General features: G+C 40.1%; 1 protein-coding gene across 12 annotated transcripts in view; it reads left to right on the top strand.

Annotated features, from left to right (window-relative positions):
* Window positions 1-12801, top strand: part of Plcb4 (phospholipase C beta 4) — a 367915-nt gene that overhangs the window by 340901 nt on the left and 14213 nt on the right. For all 12 annotated transcript variants that reach the window (XM_051183311.1, XM_051183307.1, XM_051183309.1 and 9 more), the window contains 2 exons: window positions 7070-7185; window positions 11430-11505. In XM_051183311.1, coding sequence (XP_051039268.1) covers window positions 7070-7185; window positions 11430-11505 — 192 coding nt within the window. The remainder of the gene's footprint in view (window positions 1-7069; window positions 7186-11429; window positions 11506-12801) is intronic.

The raw sequence follows: 12801 nt of genomic DNA, 5'->3' as shown, positions 1-12801 counted from the left end.
GGTTCCATAGTTGGGTAGTCTGGATGCAGGTGCAAATGGCCCCTTTAAAATAAGGACCCCCCCACCCACTTATGCTCTCTTTCCCTCTCTCTTATCCCACAGTCCCCCTGGGTCAGGCAGGACTTTTCCTGTGTCCCTCTTCTCTGACCTTTCTGTCTCTCTGTCTCTGTGTCTCTTTACCTCTTTTCTCCCTCACCCTCTTTTCTAATAAAACTTTTCACTTAAGTTCTGTCTGCCTGGCATGTTTGACCCCTGCCTCGGTCACCCTCACCTGCCATAGAATCTGCCAAGGTTTACCATGTGTTTTTGGATCCTTGAGCCCTGACTCAGATACAGGAACAGGGAAATGAAATTATTACTTTAGCCATTAGGAGTAAAGTTGGTACCCACATATCACAGTATAATCAACAGCTTTCCTTACTGAATCTCTGTCATTCTGTGGCCTCTTCGTGGCCACTGTGTTGGTCAGAAACATAAATCCCCTTAGGTCATTCAGCATCCTTTTAACATACAAGGAGGAAATCCACTATGGCTGAAAGTAATGACTCAGTGCTCATTTGCAATGTCTGTTCCTGGAAGGGAGCTCCTCTCAAGTAGCTGTTTTGTACACAATGAAACCATGGGCCAGTTAAATCAAGTCCTTTAATTAATGTCCCAGAGTTGGGGAGCAGCAGGACTGGTAACTAAACCCAAACTATCTGAGGCTAGGCCTGATATATTTATATTAATCATGTAGGGTATTAGATGCTTCAGTCAGTAAGTAAAGCCCCTTTCCTTGGGTCAAGCATAGTGACAACACATGAGATGATAAGGGTTCTGTTTTTTTTTTATAAGGATTTTCTTAATTCCATTAAACATGGCCTACTCCCTAAATGCAGGAATGTTGACTTGTCTGTCCTTAGCAGGCCTGTGTGCCTGATGGAAAAAGAAGCAAAGGATGTAAATTGTTTGTCTGTGAAATTGTTTCTATCAGAAAAACAACAACAGACTATCCAGCTTCCACTTCAGCATGCCTTGGGTTCATTCTATATTTTTTCCTCCCTAGTTGGCAGGAGCACATTCATTTCAGTTACTAGCCACTAGATCCCATATGGCTGGATAAGTCCAAGTTACCTTCCCCTGCAGAGAATAACTTCAAGGTTCTTAAAACCCCTACATTATAATAAGATGTAAACAAAGGTTTTCTTTTTATTTTAAATTGTACATCCTGAGCATAGTTCCCCCTCCCTCCTCTCCTTTAGTCCTCCCATGCTCCCATCTCCCCTGCCCCTGATCCCCATTCCACTCCTCCTCTGTTTCTGTTCAGAACGGGACAGGTCTCCCATGAATATCAACAAAGCATGGCATATCAAGTTGCAGTAAGACTAAGCACCTCACACCTTGCCTTGTATTAAGGTTGAGCAAGGCAACCAGATATGAGGAATAGTTTCCCAAAAACCAGCAAAACCATTAGTGACAGTCTCTGCTCCCACTGGTAGGAGTCCCACAAGAGGACCAAGCTACACAACTATAACTTAAATGCAGAGGGCCTAAATCAGTCCCATGCAGGCTCCCTTGTTATGGGTTCGGTCCCTGTGATTCCATGGGTTTTCTTATGATGTCCTTGATCCCTCTGACTCCCACAATCCTTCTCTCTTATGAAGTAAAGATTTTAGTTCTCCCTAAATCCTATGATCATTGTGTAGATTTCAATAATAGCTGGATTGTGTGTAAGTTTGGGGAGGAAACATTAGCCTTCAGAATTCTCTGGACTAAGTAACAGTTAAAGTACAATAAAATGTTTTCTACATTATGTTTGCCTTTCAGGGAGCCTTTCTGAGCAGTCAACTGCATTTTTCTCTTCTTTTTCATGCTGTCTTACACTTCAGAAGTTGACGTCATACTGTGCATTAAAAGGATATGAATGAATTCCTTCCCTCACATTATATGTACTTGGCTGCTCAGCCTGCATTATATTTATGAAGCCTGAGCTTGGCAATCTTATATAAGCTAGTGTGATAAATGAGACTAACATTTTACATTACCCCAAACCTAAATAATCTCTCCACCGGTTGAATAAACTGAAATTTAGAGGAGTGTTCCTTGCTGACAGCAATGTAACTAGGCATGTGCTAGTTACTTACCTTTTACTACTTATCACACTACTTTTATAATGAGTATTTCTGGAATATGTGCATTGTCTCAAGTACTTACTTTCTTAAAAATTGAGTCTTTTGTTTATAAACAGTCTATAATTTTTATCTATAATTATTAATATTTCTACTCTTTTATCTCAGCTAGCTTCTCAGATAAAGAGCATATGAATATTTACTTGTGTATATATACTTGGACAGGGTCTGCAAGCAGGCTTGTGTTTAACATGGGCAAACAGAGAGAACATGTACTTAATCTGTTGCCCTTATTTAACTGTCACCAATTTTTCTACCTGAAAAAAATTTTAAGTGGTATGACTAGCCAATGCATATGTCTACTTAAACATTAATTTTTAAAAAGTAAATGTTCTTTATTCTTGAGAATTTCATATATGCATATGATAAAACATGATCATGTTTAATCCCATATGACCCAGTTCTCCCTATGTATCCCTCTCTCAGCTACATGTCTTTTTTTTTTAATAACCCACTAAATCTAATTATTGCAATGTAACTAATATGTTCTTGTGTATGGGCCCATCCACTGGAACTTGGGAAACCTACCATTGGGAGGACCTCAAAAAGAATGATGCTATCAATTTCCAATAGCTCCTCAGTAATGGATTGTAAAGGGAAATTTCTGTTCTGCCCCTTCCTGTAGCTGTTTAGTCCAAAATAAACACACAGAAGCTTATATTAATTATAATCTATTTGGCTAAAGGCTCAGGCTTCTTATTGGCTCACTCTCTCTTAATTATTAAATCATTTCTATTAAACTATGTATTGCCACCATGAGGCTGTGTCTTACCTGTAATGCTCCAGCATGTTACTCCTTAGGCAGTTACATGGTATCTTGTCTTTGCCTTTTTCTCCCCAGCATCCTCCTAGTGTGGTAGCCCAGCTTTTACTTCCTGCCTGGATACTGGCCAATCAGCATTTATTCACCAACCAATAAGAGAAACAGATTCATAGCATACAGAAAGGCATCCCCCATCAAGGAATGGAGCCAGGATAAGCACATCCTCCATCTTTGCTAAAATTCTGGATGGCTTGATCATGGTGCAGGTCTTATGTAGGTGTCCACAGCTGCTGAGTTCATGAAAGCAATGACTATGTCATGTCCAGGAAATAGCATTTCACAACATTCTTCCACATCCTCTTCCTCTTACATTCTTTCCTTGCCATCTTCTTGGCAAGAAGTCAAGAGTTATTAAAGATGTAGCCTATGTAAAGCTGGGTGCTCAGTCTCTTCGACTACTTTGACCAATTAGGAGTCTCTGAATAGAATAGTGCTTACTGACAGTGCTGCCCACTTGTCCTGATCATGGTAGTTAGTAGCCCAGGTCTATCAGTATAAACATAAATATTTAGTAGTCAGTCTGACAAGGTGACCATTTAACAAAATAACAATAGAAGGGTTTATTCTGAGCCCTATGATCTCCTAAGCCCTGGCCTTTCTTCTCTAGGATTACAGTACCAGCATGAAATTCCTCTCTGCAGAGCAGGCCTCAAATCTAATCAGAAAGTAGCAGTCATGCCAGTATTGTACCAATGGGAACATCTTGACTAGCAGATTGGAATTATGCATGGTCCAACGGTGGACAAGGCTATAGATATCTGTTATCTACCACCAGCCTAAATAGCATTTTCTGGCAATATGAAAGCTGCCCAACAGGGAAGAAGTTCCACAATCAGTTTGATATTAATTTCTCTATTCCCTATAGCCAACCAAAATGTGTGGTATCTTCAGCAATGGAGTCTTATTGTGTAATTATGATTGATAACCAAAAACAATGGCGACCATCTGCATTGTTTTGAAGATGTCTGAGGACTCCGTGGCAATAACTCTTAGGGAGGTGCATCATGCCTACAATGAGATTAATAAATCATGTCTGCTGGGAATGGTATTATCCATCAATGCAAAGAAATTTCATTTGAACTTTTTTAAAGGTCTGCTTTGAAACCTATTATTTCACAAAGCAATTAAAATGTAATTGGAGGAATAGTATAAAATACTACATGTGATATGAAAGAAGGGGATACTTCAGGGTTATAGAATTAAGCAGACATGTGAGTGGAGAGATGGGGGAGAGGACAGGGTAATAGATAGGTTAACCAATACTAGGGAACTATAAATGTTTATTCTTAGGTATCTTTATAATAGTATATAAGGGAGCACTGTGATTATATTAGCTTACTAGTTACCTTTTCCTTAGTAACAAGCCATCCTGAAATCATATTGATAAACCATCTGTTTAGCTTGTAAGTTTGTGGTTCATTTGGACTGGCTTCAGCTGGAAACTTAACTCTGATCTGTCCTGGACCATCTCTCATATTCTGTCACTGCCAGTGTAGGAAGCAGTGGGCAGTTAGGGGTCTGGCTGGCTTAGAAAACCTCTCCTGAACTACTTTCTGACTCTATAATATAGCTGCTCATCTTATGCCAATCTGGACCTGTTCAAATGGTAGAGGTCTCTAAGACCAAGCAGAACATGCTCCTAAGGCTTCCAGCTCAGACCCAGCACTCCACCACTTTCTCCTCAATTGTTTGACTAAGGAAAATCCTCAGCCTGTCCCACATTAAGGAACAGAGGATATATAGGATTGGGAGAGAACCACCTAATTTGCATTAAACAGCATGCTACTATCTTAAGACTCCTAGTACAAGTCTTAGTTATCATCTGTGGAAGCAAGGTCCTATTGTAAAGCTCCTGGCACAATGTCTCATTACCATATGAGCAGCAGGGGAAAAACTTCTTCACAGAACTGTGTCGAAGGTTATACTAGAGATAAGTGAGGCAACTGGGCCTGGGTGGGTATACATTTCTCCTTTGTGTTTAGAGAACCTCCCTGAACCAAAGCCACTAGCACATAAGGGTAAACACTCCTTGTAGGCACAATATAATATTACTCAGCAGTTAAAAAACAAACCCAAACAAACAAACAAGAAAAAACATCATGAAATACACAAGTAAATGGATGGAGCTAGAAAAAAAAAAAAATCACTCTGGTGCCCAAATTAACTGAGACCCAAAAAAGACAAGTCTGGTGTTTACTCGCTTATGTGTAGATGTTAGCTGTAAAGTCCCCAATAAACAGGCTACAATATGCAACCACAGAAGTTGGGTATTGAATAAGGGACTAGTGGAGAGAGGCACAAAGATCTCCATAGGAAACAAAAATCGAATAGGAAGTTATAGACGGTGGGAGGGTCAAGTAGGAAAGAAAAGGGAGGAGGAGGATGAGGGAGGGAATGTGAGGAGAGACCTCTAAAAGTAAAGGTCATTTGAGAGATGGTATGGAAACCTATTACAGTAAAATCTTCCTAAAATGTATTCATATTAAAATGTACACATATATACATATATACATACATATATGGCAGCAATCTAAAGGAAATCACCAAACAACGGGGGAGACAGAGTTCCAACTGGCTATCTGACATCACCAAATGAAACTTCCAGAACCAGGAATTGGTTACATCTATTTGAATTATTATCCAAAGAGTCCCATGGGAATCCCCCCAAAACAACGTTGCTTTCAAAACTATAGGTTGCTCTCCACAAACTGACAGCAAAGCCGCAAAGCAGTATTGCTGAAGACAACACCTACACAACTTATTGAACATGGAAATGCATTTTAAACGAACATGTTTTCTCTCCTGTGTACATTTCCAGACATGAAGGTTAGCTGCAAGATAAAACAACAAATAACAGTGAGAATGTGAGAATCTGCCATTTGTAAAAGAAAGCACTTGAAATTGGTCTGTGATACAGTGGTAGGATTTTGAGACAAAAAGACAGGGAAGACAGGGGTAATGACCATTGGAACAGCCCTTGCCTATTTATGGTCAATTACTTTTGACTCTTGGAATGCAGCTGGTTATTAGGCTTCTAACTGTCTCTGACCTTGAAGAACCACTTTTTCAATTTGAAGTGGAAAGTAGGGCCACGGTTCTTAAGAGCCCATCACACTAGACGATGCAGAAAGGGAAAAGCAAATAGCAACCCTACTTAGCATATAAGTACAAATCTAGGGTCAGTTCATTAAGAGACAAAAATGCTTTTCAGTTGTCCGTGTTGGTTGCATCCTTAAAAGATAATGTGTTAAATCCCAGGTTAGAGAAATACGATTAGTAACATGACAAAAACATGAGAATTCAGTTGCCCTCAGCCACTCGGAAGGAAGTAAGGGGAGTTGATCTTGTCAAGGCTTGACTATGGTCAGAAAACTGGGAGCACTTACTCCTGTCTAAGGTCAAGAGAGTTGTTATTCACACCTCCAGAGAATGAGGCCCCATGTTCTCCAGAGGAAAACCATAACACCTTAATGTGAATTTCCTGTTTCCCCCTCCAGCTCAGTCCTTTCTTAAATAGTTTTTGGGGCTGTAACAGTAGCTATAGATCTGAGGCTGTGGTACCAAAATCACATGAGTCTAACAAAAAAGTACTTGAGAAGCCTGCAAAAGTTTAGCATTTTAGTAAAGCTACCAGTGAAGAATTTGTTCTTTGCTCTGCAAGCAGTGTAACTGATACCATGAACGTTACTTCTAAACTTGGCAGTTTGGCAGTTGCAATTCATGATGAGCCATCATGTTCAAAACTCTACCTCTGTTAGGTGACTGGAAGAATGATGGCCCAGCATCATTTAGCTTCTGCACACTGTCCCAGTTCAGGAAGAGCCCAAATGGCTATTCAGATTTTTTTCAGCACTGTATATGGGGTGCTCCCTTTTGAAGTGGTGTCTTCATTAGACTCAGTCTGAGAACTCCCCTTTTAGGGGTGCTCTTCAGTAGAAACTAGTGTTGGGTAGGGGACCAGAAGTCTGCCTGGTTCTCAGAACTGCATTACTCACCAGCTTCCCAAACACTAGGGCCAGACTGGTAGTGTAAGCTTCAATTGAACTCCAGCTAATAACTGCAAATTCTTTCTGCTCAGGAGCACAGTACCATGCAGAAGTTACACTGCACACAAGTTGACAAAATCGTGGCCCAGTACGACAAAGAGAAGTCAACTCATGAGAAAATCCTAGAGAAGGCGATGAAGAAGAAGGGGTAAGACAGTTGGTTAGCTTCTGAACCTTCATGACTGTAACAGTGTGACTTTGCACAGCTCTGCTGCATAAGACCATGGAAGAATCTAGTGTCTGTGTGGTTTCATCACTGAAAATTACTCCTAGAGAATAAGAGGTCCATTCATTTCCAGGCCTGTGTCATCACAGTGGAGTGTGACATCATCAGTTATCCTAGTCATGGTTTAAAAATGGTCTCAGCTGAGTTCCTAAAACCCCTATTTCATGGTAGTCAGTTCTGATTTTTTAAAAAATGATTTAGCCCAAAATAATTTTAACTCTTCCACTCAGACAATTGGTTATAACTTTTTGATTTATAAATCATTTTAAAGGCTGCAAAAAGTAATTGTTAACTGCAATTCACCAATGAAATGTTTTCTGTTACAGCATATTACTTGTTAATTGTCCCATACTATTATTAGCTACCATTACTACTATTTTACTGTGCCTAATGTTCACAGAAAACATAAACATTGGCATAGGTCTGTTCATAGGGAAAATGTACTACAGTTCTGTATCTCTGTGGTTTTAGGCTTCCACTGGGGATCTGGGAATATGTACTTGTAATACATGTAACTTGACTTATTGGTAATATTAAAAATCCCTTCTTATTGCAGTATAATAATCAGGCAAAAAGCTGACACTGGTACAGTATCATTGATTGAACAGCAATACCTTGACCCGTTTCCTGCCTGTCTGACTGACATCATCTCTGGAAATGCACACTGAACTTACCTTTTGCTCTGTTTCCTTATTCTCTGATGGATCCTGTCTCTCCCACCTTTCCTGGGCTTTCGTTTTGTAACACTACTATTCAGGTACTTTATAGAACACCTCTCTGTCTGGCTTCAAAATTTCTTCATAGTAGAGGAGGAAGAGTGAGGTTGTGCATATTTGAGAGACACACCCCAAAGTGCAGCTTTCCTCTTGGTGCATGATATCAGTATAGGTGATTATGTGTCACAAATGGCATTGCTGACCTGGTTAACTGGGTGCCTAGCAGATGCCCATTTGCCACCCGCATGCTGTGTTCAGTGCTTTCCCCTTTTATAGTAAAATGTTGGGGCAGTATATATGTACATACATATATACATATACATGCATACATATATATACATATATATGTATATGTATATATATGTATGGTATAGTCTTGAGAGTACTGCCCCAGGTACACACACACACACACACACACACAAGCACATATACACATGTATACATGTATACATATACATGTGTGTTCATGCAGTTAGTGTGAGAGTATTTGTGCTGGGTTTTTTATTTGTTTTGTATGTGTGTCACTGGCCTCACTACCTATCATAAACATGAGAGGAAGGAGTGTTTTGGTTTCCTGAGTCACTCTTCAACGGTAGGGGAAGCCGGCAGGTCATTCTTACCGACAGAAGCATGTGGGAGAGCATGTTCCCATCACTGAGGACCAGGGATCAGAAGGAGAGAGGGATGCCAGTAGGAGTCATTACCATCATGGCCTGCTTCCACCAGCAAAGCTCTGGTCCTTAAGGTCCCTTAGCCTCTCAGAATAAGACCACCTGGAAACAACATGTCACACTCACACCAGAAGCATGACTTAGACAGACATCTGACTGTGTCTGCAGCATCAACTTTTTAAAACTTCATTTTCTAATTTTCAATGATATCTTGAAACCAAATGTTGAATGTGAGGTGTAGACCCTAACACTGTGTTTATAAGGGGGGAAGTTTTGACAGATTTTCAGTACTTTCCAAGAATATATGTATTTTTATGAACATCTCACTTTTCAACAGATGCTCTATGTTTTTCCTGGATTAAAGTATTGAAATTTTCTTTTTTAAAAACAAATTTTTGTGCCAGGTGTTGGTGGCATACACCTTTAATCCCAGCACTTAGGAGACAGAGGCAGGCAAATCTCTGTGAGTTCAAGGCCAGCCTGGTCTACAGAGTGAGTTCCAGGATAGGCTCCAAAGCTAAAGCTACACAGAGAAACCCTCTCTCTATATGTATGTATGTACATGTTACTTTAGTAATTTTACACCTAGATCCAATGAAATACAATCATATCCACCCTCTGTTTTCTCCCTCTGAACCTTACATATTCCTCTCAGTACATCTCTTTCCCAACTTCATGTCTTTTTTTTTTTGTCAATAGCCCACTAAATCCAACTATTACAGCACATATGTACACAGGTGTGGGCTCTTCTGTACTTTTCTTGTGAGTGTTCCAAGAACTACATACTAAATATCTCTGCCAAGAATGATATTAGGCTCCTAAATTTGTAACAATAATGTCACTAGGACTTTAGATGAGAACCCACATTTATCTCATTATTTTTATTCTCAAGAATAAAGTAGAGTAATGGTGATGTTTATTACTGCTTGTTCCAGAAGAGACACTGGCCATGGAGCCATCCTCGTGAGGTGGTATTGTGGTCTCACAACACATAAAGCCTTCTGTCACCCTAGGTATAGGAGAGCAAAGAAGCCTACCTGTAGGTTTCCCTCTGATGCAGATCTGCCACCAGGCGTTGTAGAGAGAATCTTTCCAGTACTTGAAATACAAGGCCTAAGAAACTCATGGAAAGCTTCTACACAGCCAGTTGTCAGATGTTTTCATCTACACAGCCGGCTCGAAGGAGAGCCTCTTGTTGCTACCTAGACTTTGTGTTTCTGGGTTGTCGAAATGTCCATTAAAGGGGAAATTGGTTATATGTGTTTGGATATTTCCATAATGGAATCCATCTGTAGAATACATACAGGTGACTTGGAGAGAATATGGTCTGAGTTATGCGATCTGGCTTCACAGTGGTGCAGGAGTTACCATTACCAGGAGAATGTGAGCTCAGAGTTCTGAGTTTGGGCTTTGCCTGGGTTTCTAGTAGGTGGTGGGATAATTTTGTGATTCTGGTCAGCATCTCCCAGTCAGCCACATGACGGGGGGAATGGTTGATCCTCTGCAGTAAACTGGATAAGTTGGCTTGATTAAATGCATCTTGCAGTTTTGGTATTTTCAACTTGTGGTATGGTTTAATTAGACCTCTTTCCCATCATCCGTTAAGCTTTCCCTACTCTTCATGCTCAATGGAAGGGAATGAGTCAGGTGAGAAAAGGAGCTTTACTATAGTGTTCCTGCCTGGCTACAGGATGTTCCATTCAGTTACTTTAAGGTAGCAGGGAGAAGGTGAATGGACAAAACAGAGAAAGAAAATGTTTATGTTGGAGAAGTCAAAATGCATGTTTCTACAAAGGCAGAAAAGAAATAAGGCAATGCACAAAGGGGAATAATTATGCAGCCGTGACTTCTTAATATTACAGGGATCCTTAGCTTATGCCAGCTGGTTGAGAATGCTGAATAAAACCCATCATTGCATTTACTGTGAAAGTTTGTGTGGAATGAAACCAGGGGAACATTTCAGTTTGCTGAATAAGAGACTGGAGAAGACACACATTGAGAAACAACGGGTGTGATCAGAAAGCCCATTTGCAGGGGAGACTGTTGCTTTCAGAGGATGCTTGGCTAATAAAACAAAGCCTTGTGGGCTGGGCTGTCATAAGATGCAGCATCCATGTTGAAGACAGAAGCCTAGGTCCTGTTCTGCTTCAGCAATACAGTGCAAAAGAAAATGCCAGCACCAGAATCAGCACTAATGGCTTCTGGGCAATCGCCTGGTATTATTTCTTACTCAAAAGAGAATAAGAAGCCACCCCTCCCCTGCCATGTAGTGCCAATAAATGCTATTTTCTTCCTCACTGGCAAGTTTAAAAGACAAAAGTCTGGCTTTATGACCAAAATGAAGGAATTGGAAATTCACTTTGAGGCTGTTTATATGCCTAATAATATTTTTTATATAATTTTGTATTTAAATTTGAAACAAGCTTGTTTTACATGTCAATCCCAGTTCTTGCACCTCCCATCCTCTCCCCCCCCCACACTAACTAAAAGCTTGAAGAAAAACAGGAACCAAAATGGAAACTCTGACAACAGACCATACACAAGGAAATAATTGCTAGGTCTGAAGTATTTCTGTGTATCGCTGAATTGAATAATCAGAGTACAGATATTATTTTCAAAGGTATAAATCTATTCCTGGAAAAACGGATGCTGCCCAATGAGCCATAGCATCCCACATCTGATGGCTATATTGTCTTCATCAGAAAGTGTTGTCACAGAGGCCCAAGGGAACCAAAAGGAATCTAATCTCTGGCATGCATTTTCAATTCTCTGTTTTCAGGGGAAGTAATTGCCTTGAAATGAAAAAAGAAACAGAAATTAAAATTCAGACCCTGACATCAGATCACAAATCTAAGGTAAGAAAACATAGTGACTTGAAAAGAATATTTTATAGTTTATTTTAGAGGGGGCAAGTCCGGATTGATCTGGTGTCAGAAAAAGTATGGGAGGAGCTGGACTGGAAAGATGGGGTCAGTGGAAGATGTGTTTGCCTCAGGTTTACTGTCTTTGAGAAGAACCACTTCATGGAGAATCTTTTTATCTTGCATATAAAAATAAACTGAGGGTCTTTATGTTGTTTGATGATCCTGATATGTCAAGTCAAACAGTGAATAAAAGGGCTGGGAGGCAACGTCAGACATGACACAAACCAGCCAGACCATGGGCTCAGTACTTGCTACCTTTTACTGTATCTTTGCTAGGACTTTCAGAGTTAGAAAAATTAAGTTGATGTTTTAAGAGTTGAGCCTAACTACTGGCACTGTCCCCAGTGAAACCAGGATATTAAAAGACCTTAATAAGTAAAGTTGTGAGCCTTTGGAAACCTCAGTGCTAAGACTCCGGAAGAACCCAAACATTATTTCAATAATAAGAAATTTCAAATTAAAAATTGTTAAAGAACTCAACTATAACACATGCTCAAAGTGGCAGCCTCACGTGTCTATGTAAGGCTTTGTCATCTAATCCCATGGCTCTAACAGATGTATAGACTGGTCACACTGTTCTAAATGGAGTTCTCCTTTGCTATGTATATTTTGTATGGCAGGGACTGTGCACAATTCTCCATTCCCTCTGTCTCTTTTTAGCTGGGATATGAGAATTAGTGCTTTATGCATTTGCCATGAGTTTTAGATAGGTTTCTCATATAGAACAAAAGTCTTGGCAATGGTATCAGTTTGCTTTAGCTGTGTTCTAAGCTGCTGAAATAGAATGCCTTCAAGCAACTATTATTTATTAGCTCATAATTCTGAGGGCCACAAATTTGGTCTATATTCAAATGGGTGATGACTCTGATTTTGAGGGGCTCATTGTAGCATCTACAATTAGCTCACTTGTACATCTAATAGTCTGCTACCCACAGAATGGTTGTGTTCCTTGCATGACCTTCAGCCTCCATCAGGGAAGTCCTGGCTCATTTACAGAGTACCAGCCATAGAAAAAGGGAAAATCTCATAGACATCAGCTTTAGAACATTTGCTTGAGCAAGTCAGGGTCAGACAGATTTTAGGATTTGGAGAAATGGCCCCTAGCAATTGGCAAAGGAACTGAAAAACCACTTTGCTTCAAGTGTGGCCTTGAGAAGTGGAGGATTTTCTCCCCTAGTGTCCATGAAGGGTGATGGTGTAAGCCATAACCTAGGAATAAGGGAGCAG

The sequence above is a fragment of the Phodopus roborovskii genome, unplaced genomic scaffold (genome assembly GCF_943737965.1).
Source record: "Phodopus roborovskii unplaced genomic scaffold, PHOROB, whole genome shotgun sequence".
In the NCBI taxonomy this organism is placed as follows: domain Eukaryota; kingdom Metazoa; phylum Chordata; class Mammalia; order Rodentia; family Cricetidae; genus Phodopus; species Phodopus roborovskii.
This window is presented reverse-complemented; position numbering and strand designations above follow the sequence as displayed.